Source organism: Strix aluco, chromosome 34 (assembly GCF_031877795.1).
Source record: "Strix aluco isolate bStrAlu1 chromosome 34, bStrAlu1.hap1, whole genome shotgun sequence".
NCBI classification, from domain to species: domain Eukaryota; kingdom Metazoa; phylum Chordata; class Aves; order Strigiformes; family Strigidae; genus Strix; species Strix aluco.
The window spans coordinates 692,361-706,803 of NC_133964.1; the positions used below are offsets into that span (position 1 = coordinate 692,361).

At 54.0% G+C, this 14,443-nt stretch overlaps 1 protein-coding gene across 1 annotated transcript; it reads right to left on the reverse strand.

The window, feature by feature from the left end:
• Nucleotides 1-10,606: 10,606 nt before the first annotated feature.
• On the reverse strand, nucleotides 10,607-11,542 carry LOC141917132 (olfactory receptor 14A16-like). Its single transcript, XM_074810224.1, has one exon. It carries the CDS (start codon nucleotides 11,540-11,542, stop codon nucleotides 10,607-10,609), a length of 936 nt encoding a protein of 311 aa, XP_074666325.1.
• Nucleotides 11,543-14,443: the final 2,901 nt, after the last annotated feature.

The window sequence follows — 14,443 nt, forward strand, 5'->3', positions numbered from 1 at the left end:
TCTCCAAAGACGTTCAATTATTTATTCCCTCCTACATTAGTATCCACCCATCTTGTGTGACTCAGGGACTTTGTCTAAAGGAGAAATCAGGCAGTCTGTGTCTTTAAGAAAAATAAATGAATGCATGACTTATTTGTCTTACATCCATCCTTACCAGGGCAGGAATAAACGGGGAATGAAAATACCTTTCTAGCTGCACCAGCTGTGGGGTCTTCTGCTGGTCTGGGAAGAGGGGGTGGCATAGAGGGGCTGCAGAATCCTCAGGATCTGCTGGAGAGGAGAGCAGGACATGCAGGGTGCCCCTGACATCCTTCCCCTTGTGCCATGGGTGCCTCCCATCTCTGGGGCTGACCCCTCTCTGCCCCCGAGGAGCTGCTGTGCCCTTCAGAGGGGCTGAGGCTGTGAGTTGAGTGCCCAGAGCACCCTGCAGTGGGCACTGCCTTGGGACCAGCCCAGACTGGGCTGTGCTGGGGAGAGAGGTGGAGAGAGGGCAGGGGAGGTGGTAGAGCTTGGAGGGAGCTGGGCTGGGATGGACAATACCGGGCAGAGAAACCATCAGCATATAACTCTCACTGAGTGACCACCCCCAGGGTGAGGACTCTGACCAGGGCATTTGTGGTGCAGAGCCAGGGCTTGTCAAAGGGATTGAAGACATGCAGGTGCAGGAGAGAAGAGGCTGGTCTGTGCCCTTGGTGACATGGACAGACCAGGAAGGTGGCCCAGGGCCTTCACTACCGCCCTACATCTCTCATTGGGCATTTCCTGCACTGGCTGCTCACCCCAGGCTTATGGGTGAGTCTTTCTGCGAGACCATCTCCATCCTCCTGCTGGTCTCAGTGCCTGGATGGGGGGAACGGCCAGCCGTGCCTGGTATCTCTCCTGGCCCAGACCCCAGCAGACCCTGGGGCAAGGCTGTCTGCAAAGACCAGCATGGGACACAACTGGTTCTGGGCAGGGGTCAGATGATGGGGGAGCTTCCAAAGCAGCATGGCCATGGGGAGAAGGGGCAATGAAGTTTGTCTGGGGGATTGAGCCTGTGAACCTTTCAACTATCACAAATCAAATGAAAGAGGTGATTGAGAAAATAGAGCACAGATTTGCCAAGGGCAAATCATGACAATGTAACCTGATCACCTTCTCCAACAACAACATACATCTTCTGTTAGCATGAGGAGAGCAGTGGATGTTGTTTACTTGGACTTCAGCAAAGCATTCTACACTGATTCCTACAGTCTTTTCCTGGACAAATGGACAATATACAGATCGGAGGAGTCTCTGTGAGGTGGGTAGGAAATTGGTTAACAGGCTGCACTCAGTGGTGATCAATGCCTTTTACTCAGGCTGGAAGCCTGTGACAAGCTGGATCCCCCAGGAAATGATTCTGGGCCCGACGCTGTTCAACATCTTCCTAAATTACCTGGATGACAGGGTTGAAATAACCCTCACAATGTTTTCTGACAACACCACATGGGGTGGTGAGGTAGACATGTCAAAAGGAAGAGCTCCTTCACAGAGAGACCTGGACAGTCTGGAAGAATGGGAAGGTCAGAAAGTAATCATTAGCCTCTACTCACATGTCTTAGATCTCCTCTGGAGCTGGGGGCCCAGCCCCAGCAGGCAGAAGGGATTCAGGAGCCAAGGGCCCAGCTGCCCCATGGAGGAGCAGCCTCAGTGCCCCTTGGGGCTGCCCCTCGCTGTCTCAGCAGGCACTGCCTCTCTGCTGCCTGTGAGCTGGGGCTGCTGCTTCCCTGGAGCCATGACCAAGGACAGCAGCAGGACGTGGCCTTTTCAGTGCTGGGCTCTCCTCACTTCCACACTGTCCTGCTGTGCCCTTGCATTTGTGTCACTGCCAAACTCTTCTGTAGCTTTGAACAGTCTCACTGTGTCCACAGCGGCACCCCTGTGACTGCAGGCAGGAGCAGGCCATGTGAACCACGGTGTCAGAGCTGGCCTCCATGCCAGCACCACCATGTCCCAGGCAGATCTGTTAGGGACCAAGACCTCCCTCCCTCGTTACACATGTCCATGCAGGCAGCAACTGCTCATTGATTTATCTGCCTGGCACTGTCCCACCTGCAGTGAGGCTGATGGCAGATGCCATCCTGGAGATGAATCAGGAGCTGCCAGGAGAGCTCAGGGGATCTCCAGGGACAGTCTGTGAGTCTGGGGGGGCAGTGAGTGGCACCTCAAAAACTGGGTGACTACCCAAGTTGGATTGTCCTGGAGGAAGAGGTGAACCTGAGGTCACTTTGGTTTAATGAAGGCCTTGGAGTGCCAGGAGAGGCTGTGAGGAGGCAACAGGCAAAGGGCCACAAGACTGGAGAGTGGTTCAGGACACCCTCATAGAAAGCCCATGGGCTGGATCTACATGTCCCTTGCCTTCTGTACCATTGGAGACACCCCATGGTCCTGCCCAGCCCTATCCTCGGCCCTTGAGCCACCCAGGGAAGATGGAAAGGGCCTCAGCAGCAGTGAACCCCATCTGGCTGGCTCGGCTCCCCACCTGCAACAGCGTGGCCAGTACAGATTCACCCCATGTCCCGAGGGCACCAGAGTCCCCTTGATCAGCAGAGCAGCACTGCCAGCTTGGGGCCCTGCAGGGAGTATGGGGAGGAAGCCAGGAGTGGCTGGGCAGGCCAGCACGGACACACTCATGTGGGGAAAGCCTCTCTGGGAAGCAGGTATGTCACTGGAGAAGAGCAAGGGAGCATTTCTGTGCCTGCAGGGAGGAATCCATGAAAAAGAGAAACCTCTTTCTGCAGGCACCAATTCAGGGCAAGCTCTTCTTTCACCTGGCCAGTACTTTTGTGCTGGCCTGTGGAGAGGGGCTGAGAGTGAGGGGGCACAGTCAGTCTGTGGTACCTGGGTCTTGCTTCTCCTGGACCTGAGACCAGGAGTCCTGAAGTTTCACTGACCTCCATTTCCTCATGCCATGTGAGCCTCCATCCCTGGGGCTGATGAGGACTCTGAGACCCCTCTCTGCCCCCCAGCAGTTGCTGTGCCCATCAGAGGGGCTGGGGCTGTGGAGTGAATGCCCAAAGCTCTGCAGCACCCGGCAGCCCAGACTGGGCTCCTCTGTGGGGCTGATGGGAAGCGGGCAGGGGAGAGGGGAAAAGCTGGGGAGGGGCTGGTCTGGGCTGGAAAGTGCCCAGGAGAGAACAGCACCAATGTTAGCTGAGGTGTGTGACCATGCAGGGAGAGAACACACTCCAGTGGGTGTGTGGTGCAGAACCAGATATCATGGAAGGCAAGTGGAGGAGAGAGGAAGCTGGTCTGTGCCCTTGGTTGCAGTGACAGACAGATAATGTGTGCATTTATCATCTGCCAGCCGCTCCCATCGGCCATTTCCAGCACTCACCCCAGTTTATGGGTAGTTTTGCCCTGTGCCGATCTCCTTCTTCCTGCTAGTCTTAGTGTCTGTGTTGGGGGAGGAGCCAGCCCTGCCCAAGCCTCTCTTCTTGCCCAGACCTTGGCAGACCCCAGAGCAGGGCTGTCTGGGAACCCTTGTGTGGGACACGGCTGGGGCTTGGCTGTGGCTGGGCTGTGGGGGCCTGCAAAAGCAGGACAGCAGGTGGGGATGGACGTTGAGGTCTGGTATGGGGGGGTTGGCAGGGCACATTTCCCCACCCCAAACACACCCTGTCCTGGACAGTGTCTGATGAGGGGGCCGTGGGGGCATGTGTTGGGCAGTGGGGCTGCACTGGTGCAGTGGTGGGTCACAGGTGGGGGCCACGACACAGAGACCAGGAGGTGGAAGCAAGGACAGGCTATGAAGGAGGAATTTAGAAATATGACCTGAGCTGAGGACATGTGTTTAGGAAAGCCAAAGCTCCCCTGGAGCTGAGGGGGGCTGCAGGCAACATCCAGAGCAAAATGAAGAGCTTCAGTCACTGCGTTTGCAGTAAAAGGCTGAACAAGGCCCATGCCAGTTGCTGCTGAATGGGGAGGGGGTTTCACAGCAGCAGAGACAGATGGGGATGAGGGACTCAACGGCGCCTTTGCTTTAGTCTTTCCTGAAAAGTTCTCCCAGGCCTCTGCTCAGGGAAAGGGCTCCTACTGACAGGCTTCTTCAGCCTGGAGAAGGGATGGCTGAGGGGCACCGCACAGCCAGGGGGGCCTCCCCTTTTTCCCCATGAGGCTAGCCAAGCATTGGAACAAGCGTTGGTCCCCCTGAGAGATTGTGAAGTCCTCCATCCTTGCAGGTTTTCAAGACCCAGATGGACCAAGCCCTGAGAAGCCAAGTCTCACCATATACCTGACCCTGCTTTGAGCAGAGGGTTTTCCCACAGACCTCCCAAGGTCTATGCTGAGCCTCAATGATCTTATTATCCTACGATGTCCCATCCGGTATCTGATAAGCCAATGAGAGAGCAGATGTTTATGGGGCACAGATCCCCCAGTGTTTTATGTGACCAGCTAAGACAAGTCAGGTGAACATCTCCTCCACTGCACTGACTGCAAGGGGAGCCTGGGGGCACTGCCTCAGACAGCTCTACATTACCCCTGCACCTCACTGCATCCAGCTTTAACACCCCCAAAGGCCATGGTCTGCACCCTGAAGATCCCACTCATAGGTTTGGGGAATCAGAGAAGGTGAATGCCACCTGTGACTGAAATACATCCCCACTGTTCATTTACAGCAAGGAGTTTCTCCTTCTGGTGCATTCCCATGCCACGTGGACTCCACCTGGGATTTGTCTCCCCTTGTTTTAGACAACGGCTCATTGAGTGTCTGTCCACTGTTGCTCTTACAGGATCTTCTTGAACTTGACAGCGGGTCTTCAACCTCCTGCACTGTAATTCATCCTCACAGAATTTTAAATCACTTGGTTCCTTCATTGTCTGGGCCTCCAGGCACCTGCTCAGCCCTCACACAGCCTGGGTGTTGGCTCACTCCTGGGCACTTCTTTCCAGGTGAGCCCCCTCCAAGTTGCAGTCCCAGGGGTGGTTCTGAGGGGAGATGCTGCTTGGTGTCAGGTCTGCTCCAGAGCAGACAGGGCTGAGCAGGGTGTCCATGAGCGTGTGTAAAGGGAACAAGATTTTAGAAAACTCTTTTTCTTTTAGGATATTGTTAAGAGCAGGAATAATTAATAAATAGATATTGTTTTATAGGTTTAATTAATAGTATACAGGTGCTCTAAGAACAATACTGACAGTTCAATGCAAGTACTACGCATTTGTCCCTGTACAGCCCCCAGAATGGCTGGCTTAAAACCCAGTCAAGCTGAATTACCAAAAATCAATCTTAAGTATTAAGTTTAAGACATAACAAAATATAAGAAATAAGTGATTTACATAGGGTAAGCAATTTAGAAAGGCTAGGTAATTAAAAGCTAGACATAGATTAAGTATATGTTAAGTAGAACATTTTGAGTCTTTTCTCAGAAGTCTAAAGGTGAATTATGATGAAGATTGCTCAAGAAGGTATGTAACTGTGATGACCAAAGACTGCATCAGTGAGCAGTAGCATCAGAAGGAGAATTGGAACGGAACGATGGCAACTAGTCGAAACTGTGGAATATAATGGACTTCTGAAGTTGATGAAGAATTAAGAGCTGAAAGTTCCTGGGAAATCACCAAAGACTCTTTGTATTGTATGATGTTATGTAGAATCACATATATAGAGGGCGGTTTTTGTTTGCCGCTGCCATTCACTGGGGTGATGGCCCAACACTTGAGTTGTGAATAAAGCAGACTAGAGATACCCACAGTCTGACAAAATTCTTTAACATGGGTGAGGCAGGTGGAAAAGGCCCACCTGGGTTCTGATTCTGGGGGGACCCTTGTTACTGTGACCTGACCAACCATGGCAGACAGAAGGGCAGACAGGGTTCATGGCCACCATGCTCAGGATTAGCCCTGAGATGGGTGAAAAACCTTTTCCTTATCTCCAGGTTGAACATCCCCTCTTAAACACAACACTCATCTGCCATCCTCTGAACATGCACCATGGTGCAGAGCCTAGTTCTCTATTCTTTGTGGCCTCCTCATAGGTGCTGCCAGGCTGCACTGAGGTGCCCCTCAGCCCTCCCTTCTCCAGGCTGCACAACACCAGCTCCCTCAGCCTCTCCTCACAGGAAAAGTGTTCCAGGCCTGGCCTCTCTTGGGGGCCATTCACCAAACCCCCTCCAGCTTGCCAACATCATTCTTGTCCTGGGGGTCTGAAATGCGGACGCAGTAACCTGGACAATGCCCTCTCTTGATCTTCTGGCCGCACTCCTGGCCATCAAGCCGTGGGGGCAGCTGGCCTCCCTTGCTGCCAGGGCACATGGCTGCCTCCTGCTCAACCCACCCAGACCTTTCCCACGGGGCTTCTCCCAGCCAGGCAGCCCCCAGCCTGTGCCATTGCCAGGGTGAAGTTGTCTTAAGGCCTCATCTACTTCCTCTTCATGATCAGGAGGTCTGGACCAGACATCCGCCCACCACCATTTTGCCCATGATTTTGTTTCACAGAATCACAGAATCAACTAGATTGGAAAGGACCTTGAAGATCATCTAGTCCAACCATTAACCTAACACTGACAGTTCCCATCTACACCATATCTCTCAGCCCTATGTCGACCCTACTCTTAAGCACCTCCAGGGATGGGGACTCCACCACCTCCCTGGGCAGCCCATTCCAACGCCTAACAATCGGTTCTGTAAAGAAATACTTCCTGACATCTAGTCTAAACCTTCCCTGGCACAACTTGAGGCCATTCCCTCTGTCCTATTGCTTGTTACTTGGTTAAAGAGACTCATCCCCAGCTCTCTGCAACCTCCTTTCAGACAGCTGTAGAGGGCCATGAGGTCTCCCCTCAGCCTCCTCTTCTCCAGACTAAACAACCCCAGTTCCCTCAGCTGTTCCTCGTACGACATGTGCTCCAGACCCTTCACCAGCTTCGTTGCCCTTTTCTGGACACGCTCGAGTAATTCAATGGCCTTTTTGTAGTGAGGGGCCCAAAACTGAACACAGTAATCGAGGTGCGGCCTCACCAGTGCTGAGTACAGGGGTAAGATCCCTTCCCTGTCCCTGCTGGCCACACTATTTCTGATACAAGCCAGGATGCCATTGGCCTTCTTGGCCACCTGGGCACACTGCTGGCTCCTGTTCAGCCGGCTGTCAATCAACACCCCCAGGTCCCTCTCTGACTGGCAGCTCTCCAGCCACTCCTCCCCAAGCCTGTAGTGCTGCTGGGGGTTGTTGTGGCCCAAGGGCAGCACCCGGCATTTGGCCTTAGTGAAACTCCTCCAGCTGGCCTCAGCCCATCGCTCCAGCCTGTCCCGGTCTCTCTGCAGAGCCTCCCTACCCTCGAGCAGATCAACACTCCCACCCAGCTTGGTGTCGTCTGCAAACTTACTGAGGGTGCACTTGATCCCCTCGTCTAGATCATCAATAAAGATGTTAAACAGGAGTGGCCCCAAAACCGAGCCCTGGGGGACACCACTCGTGACCGGCCTCCAACTGGATTTAACTCCATTCCCCACAACTCTTTGGGCCCGGCCATCCAGCCAGTTTTTTACCCAGCAAAGCGTGCGATCATCCAAGCCTCGAGCAGCCAGTTTCGCCAGGAGAATGCTGTGGGAAACAGTGTCAAAGGCCTTACTGAAGTCAAGGTAAACCTCATCCACAGCCTTTCCCTCATCCAATAAGCAGGTCACTCTGTCATAGAAGGAGATCAGGTTTGTCAATCAGGACCTGCCTTTCCTAAACCCATGCTGACTGGGCCTGATCCCCTGGTTGTCCTGCATGTGTTGTGTGATGGTACTCTGGATGAGCTGCTCCATCAGCTTCCCAGACACCGACGTCAAGCTGACAGGCCTGTAATCTCCCGGATCATCCTTCGAACCCTTCTTGTATATGAGTGTCACTTTGGCTAATTTCCAATATGTCAGGACCTCCCCGCTCAGCCAGGACTGCTGGGAAATGATGGAAAGCGGCCTGGCGAGCACCCCAGCCAGCTCCTTCAGCACCCTTGTGTGTATCCTATCCGGTCCTATAGTCTTGTGCGTGTCTATGTGATGCAGTAGGTCACTGACTGTCTCCTCCTGGATTGCAGGGGCGTCGTTCTCCCAGTCTCTGTCTTCTGGATGAGGAGGCTGGAGAGCCATGTCTTCCATTGATTTAGCTTTTTGGCAATTAAACATCATTCTGCGTCTGTGTGCAGCTCATTTTCCAAGTACGTCAGGTGGCAGTTGGTGTCAATGGGCAGAAAAATGCAGCTACAGCCTGTTGTGGAAAAAACTCAGATTTGAACAAAGGTGTTGAAAGTCCCAGGGGGATGATGAGAGAAATGTGGAGCTGGAGGGAGAGAAGAGATTGCCCAGAGAGTGTCTGACATAGAGGGTCTTGGCTTCCCTAATTGTTCAGCCTCTATCAGGAGATGCTCAGGATCAATATCCATTATGTCAACAATTGTATGAAAAGTGACAACTGATGTCACTTAACATGTAAGCAGAAAAAAAAAGGAGTAGTGGAAAAAGAAGAAATTGTTTCTTAATGACATTTAGGACTGAAAACTTTTCACTTTGACTGCACACATGAAACTTCTCAAATTAACCACTTCAGAAGTGAGGAATGAAGTGATGCCCAGAGACTTGGCTTGTCAGGGGGATTTGCGTGTTAATGAGCCCTCTGGTGCCAAGTTCCTGAACTGCAGGTGCAGAAAAGGGAATGAAGTGGCCTCTAGAGAAGGGAAAGTCAGCAGCAAACCTCCAAGTTTCTGAGGGTGTCAGTGATCCCCAGCGAGGGCCATCACTGAAGAGGCCAGGGAGGGAATGAGGAGACAAGGTTCCTGTCCGTGGGTTTTGGGGAAGCAGGAAGTCAGAGGCACTGCTTACAGGTTGCAAATCAAATGTTCAGGGGACTGTGAAAGGCCTTGATGGGTTTCATCAACAGGATGTTCAAGCCCTGAGCCCCATCCCCTGGGAACGGGGATCCTTTCCCTCCTGGGATGCTCAGGGCTCTTCCTGGGGGCAGTGAGATGCATGGGGGTGTGATGCCAATGCAGGACAGCAGTAGGACTCCCCCCCCAGGCTCTGTGGAGGGTGGTGGAGGAGGCAACAACGTGCTGTGGCTGTAGGAACTGGTGTCCTCTCAGGGTCCTCAGTGGAAGCGACAGCAGCCATAGTCGAAAGGACAAGGATTTCAGTTCTGTTGGGGGGTCCCAGCCTCAACCAAGGGTCCATCCCCACCACAGGCTGTCCCACATTTTCCCATGCCTCTGCCTGGTTCTTTGCCGATTTTATCCACCACCCCTTCTTCCCCACCTCAGTCTGTCCCCATATGTACTGATGACCCTCTGTCTTCACTATTTCTTCAAATACAAAACTGTCTTTTTCTGAGGTTTAGCAAAGGCTCTTAGATCTCCATAACCTGTGCATCCTCTTCCAAAGCCTTGCTCTTGTTCCTCCATCACCAAAGATGTCTCAGCCCCCAGACTCAATTCAATCCTCTATTTAGCAACATTTCCCAGCACTGAACTCCACATCCTCCTTCTTCTGCTGCCTCAAAATTAAAACTAAACATATTTCCCCTTTAACCTCAGTGTGACATTCTCCAGCCCCTGCTACTTCACATACTCTTCCTGCCTTTTACACACACACTGTCACACACACACCCCACTCTCTCCCTGCACTCCCATGAGTCCCACAAACCCTTCTGCTTCCCCTGCAGTGATGGGACCTCAGCACAGGATTTTTGTGAATCCTCCAGGATCATGGATGTTTCCTGAGGTCCATCCAAGTGTGGGGAGTGAAGGAAGAAATAAGAAGTGTCTCAGCCTCCCCATCAGTCCCAGGTCTGATGACCAAGTATGGCATGAGGAGATCGAGGCCAGTGTCTCCCTGTGTCCCCTGTTCCTGTCTCCAAGGCATCCTTATTGTCCACTCCCAGCAAGACCTTTTGTGCCAGCCCCCCTCCCAGGAAAAGACTCCTGTCCCAGAGGCTCCTCAGGTTTCTCCAGTTGCCCCAGCAATGGGTTTCTCTTGATGATTTCTTCCCCCTAGAAGCACAGTGCTGATCCTCTGCTTTTCTCCAGGGATATGCGTGCCCCCAGAGAGCCTTTCACCAGTGAAATGTTTCCATGCTGACCTGACCTGCCACTCCTACCCCCGTCCCCATGCTCTCCACAGGGCCCTGAGCTGGTGGTGTTGCTCTGGAGAGCGAGTGGGCTGTGGTGACTGAAAGCCATGGGTGAAAGTCACAGGCAGGTCCCTGTGATCATTCACCATCTCTGGGGGAACTGGGCACCCACAGGTGAAGGGTCAGCCCATGCCCTTTCCCTTACACAATGCCCCATGCCCTCCTCCCATGGACAACCCAAGCACAGAAGCTCGGCCTTGTGGGGGCAATTTCTTCAGCCTGACCTCAGCTTTGGAAGAAGAGCCCAAACTCCAGACATTGAGGAAATCCCCTTTTATTACAGAGATGCCACATGGGAGACCAGGTGTACCATCGTGCCAGACACATGAGAAGAGACTTCTAGGTCAGACAGGCTGGTTCATGCCTCTGGGGAAGTGGAGTGGGTGCAGCCATGGGCAAACATGGTTATCACAGAGAAAATGCCCAAAGCACAGGAGGTTCCCATAATGAATGTGAAATCACTTCTGAAGACACATGGGCAAGTTAATGGTGCTGAGAAACAGCTGATTGAATCAGCTTCTTCAATGTCTCTTTAATCTCCTGATTCCTCATGCTGTAGATGAGGGGGTTCACTGCTGGAGGCACCACTGAGTACAGGAATGACACCAGCAGGTCCAGGGATGGGGAGAAGATGGAGGGGGGCTTCAGGTAGGCACAAAATGAAGTGCTGACAAACAGGGAGACCACAGCCAGGTGAGGGAGGCACGTGGAAAAGGCTTTGTGCTGTCCCTGCTCAGAGGGGATCCTCAGCACGGCCCTGAAGATCTGCACATAGGACACCACAATGAAAACAAAACACCCAAAACCTAAACAGGCACTAACCATGATAAACCCAACTTCCCTGAGGTAGGAGTGTGAGCAGGAGAGCTTGAGGATCTGGGGGATTTCACAGAAGAACTGGTCCACAGCATTGCCCTTGCAGAGTGGTAGTGAAATTGTGTTGGCTGTGTGCAGGAGAGAATTGAGGAACCCAGTGCCCCAGGCAGCTGCTGCCATGTGGACACAAGCTCTGCTGCCCAGGAGGGTCCCGTAGTGCAGGGGTTTGCAGATGGCAACGTAGCGGTCGTAGGACATGATGGTGAGGAGAGAAAACTCTGCTCCAAAAAAGAACAGAAAGAAAAAGATTTGGGCAACACAACCTGAGTGGGAGATGTCTCTTCTGTCCCAGAGGGAATTGTCCATGGCTTTGGGGAGAGTGGTGGAGATGGAGCCCAGGTCGAGGAGGGAGAGGTTGAGGAGGAAGAAGTACATGGGGGTGTGCAGGTGGTGGTCACAGGCGATGGCGGTGATGATGAGGCCGTTGCCCAGGAGGGCAGCCAGGTAGATGCCCAGCAAGAGCCAGAAGTGCAAGAGCTGCAGCTCCCGTGTGTCTGCGAATGGCAGGAGGAGGAACTCGGTGATGGAGCTGCTCTTGGACATCTGCTGCCTCTGCAAATTAGGGACTGCCCAAGGAGGAAAAGTTAGTGAATGGTTACGAGTGACTTATTTGCACACAATTTGCCCATTTCTCACAGTACCCCCACCCCTCCCAGCCTCTGTCCTTCCAGAAAGACCTTCCTGCAGCTCCCGGGCTGGAGCTCTGGTGTTTGCTGGCTGAGGGGGCAGTGGGGAGCAAGGGATTCTGCTGTGGGCTCTGCAGGAGTCAGTCCTGCTGTGCCCCAACAGGCAGAGAGGAACCCGCAGTCATCGCTGCTTAACTCCAGTCCAGAAGTCCAAGAGATTTCAGCCTTGTCCCTCCCAGGGCCCCCGGCTGCAGAGCAGAGCTGTGGGGCTTTGCTCTTGTGGCTTTGGCTCCTGTTGCCCTGTCCTACCTGAGGAGTGCGTTCTGAAGGCAGACAGCCTGGACATTGCTGCTGCGCTACAAGTGCTCCATGGAGAGTGCGGGGGTGCAAACGGGCAGAGCCTTAGCGCAGAGTGAGGAGAGCCAGGCTGTCCATCAGACTTGCTCTCAGCTGCCCTGGGTTTGCACCTCTGGAATCTGCAGGAGGCTCACACCCAGCTGTTCCCTTGACAGGAAATTGGATGCTGCTGAGAGCAGAGGAATCCAGTTGAAAACTCCCCTCCCCAGTAAACATCTCTGAGATTTTTTATTCCTTGAGGTTGGGGTGTTTGGCAAAAAGAGCCAGATTTATCCCCAGCCCATGGGCAGCAATTCCTAGAGACCCAGAGGCTCGAAGGGGGCTTGGGCACCTTGCTGCCATGGACACATCTGCATGACAGGACCTGCAGGGCCAGTTGCTGAGCTGCAGCTGAAAGCCCCATCCCCAGAGAGCCTGAAAACAGGAGCAGCAGCAGCAGCAGGGGCAGGTGGAGAACCAAGGAGCAATGCCCCAATGCTTCTGCCAAGGGAGGCAATGCCAGGGAGGGACAGATGGGCACTGGGGAGAGTCTCCTCTGCTGCAGCTCTGGCTGCCAAGGAGGCAGCTCCTGCCCAGGACCCCGGGGCAGTGAGGGCAGAGGCTCTGCTGGGTGGAGGAGAGACCAGGGGACTTGTTATGTAAACAGTACTTTCACTGATAAGGAGATGCCTAAATACCACCCCCCACTGAGCCTGTGTTGTCAACCTCTTTCACTCCCTGCCAATGCCTCTGGTGCCTGGAGCTGTCCCAGCCTGGAGCTGTTTTTCTTTCCCCTTATCTCCTCCCTGTTAGTGCTCACAGCCCCCATCCCACCTGCTGTGTGCTCAGCTCTGCCCTGCAGACCCCTCCTGGCAGCAGGGCCCTCCCAAGGGGCATCTCTGTGTGTTGAATTGTAAGGAGCAGGTCAGGAAAACACTGACAAGATGACTGAGCTTTCTGTAGGCAAATAAATGCTTGAAGAAACTATATCAAGTTCCTGAAATACCTACTGCTCTGTCAGGGTAATGCTGTAGGAGTGTCCTTGTGTTCTCCAAACCTGACATCTGCATTACGATACCCCACAACCACAGCAGGACACTGAAAGCACAGACTTCAGAAAGCACCTTTCCTTCCAGGTAGCCCCTGTCTTCATGTGCTTCTTGAAATGCTGCCTCTGCCCATGTCCTGGGGGTGATGTGGAGCTGTGAGCAGCCCTGACCCACGCAGCACCCTCTCCACAGCAGAAGGACCCTGCCCTGCCGGGGGTCTCTCCTTCCCCACACAGCTTCTCCCCACAGCGCCGTGGACAGCTCCCCGGGCAGGCTGAGTGCTGACCCTGGCAGGCGGCAGAGTCCCTGCCCCAGCACACAGCCCCTGGGCTGCAGGGACCCTGCTCTCAAGGACAGCCCTGGGCACCCCTGGCTGCACCCACGCCTGCACACCCCTGCAGCCGTCCCCGGGAGAAGGCAGCCGTCATGGCCTGTCCCTCTGACAGTGCAGCAGGGAAGCCCTGCTCTGGAGCACGGCCTTCTCCTCCAGACACCAGGGACATTCCTGGCGGCTGCGCCAGCTTCACCACATCCCTCCACCACCTGCAGCTGCATTGCCCTGCACCCACAGACTTACTGTGTCAAGGGCTGCGAAGATTTCTCCTCCAGTGAGCTCCCAGCATCCTGCCACTGCCGTCTGCCTTTCCCCTCTCTGTGCGCGGCTCCTCTGCCCTCGGTGCCTGCAGGCAGTGCCCTCAGCCCTGCTGCGCTTTGCAGAGGAGCTGCTCCTGGGCAGAGCTGTGTCTCTGCAGCGCTGACCACTTGCCCTGAGCTCCTTCTGTCCCAGGAGCCCGGCCCAGCCATGCAGCACAGGACCAGCCTAAGGTGACATTTTAATGACCCCTCAGGTGGGTTTGGTGCTGAGTCCATGAGCCCGACACTGAGAAGGTGCTGAAGAAATCTCTGCGAAGTCAAATTTAGATTCAAACTGCAAAGTTTCTTGTGGCTTTAATGGGTCCCACTGAAGGACACTGTTGACAAAGCCTCCCCAGGCTCCACTTAGAGCAGAAATGTGGAGGCAGTGATGGCAGGTAGGGAAAAGCAAAGCAAAGGTGGCTCTGATGCTGAGGAAACCTGCATGTGTTTCATGAAGCCAAAGGGCCAAGCCCTGACCCCATTAACCAAAGGGCCAAGCCCTGACCTCATGAACCAAAGAGCCAAGCCATGACCCCCAGTGGCTGGGAAGGGAGATCCTGTCCCTCACGCCTTGCTCAGGGCTCTTCCTGGAGCAGTGGGTGATGGAGATGTGCACCTGCCAGGCTCCTGAGTAGGGGCAAGGGGGCAATGAGGTCCCAGTGCTGCAGGGAACTGTGCCTCCTCATAGGCATCAGTGGCAGAAACACCAGCCGTGGCCAAATTCAGGAAGAGGGTGACTTGGTTGCGGGCTTTCAGCTTTTCCACAATCCTCTGTCATCTCCACCACAGGTGACTGT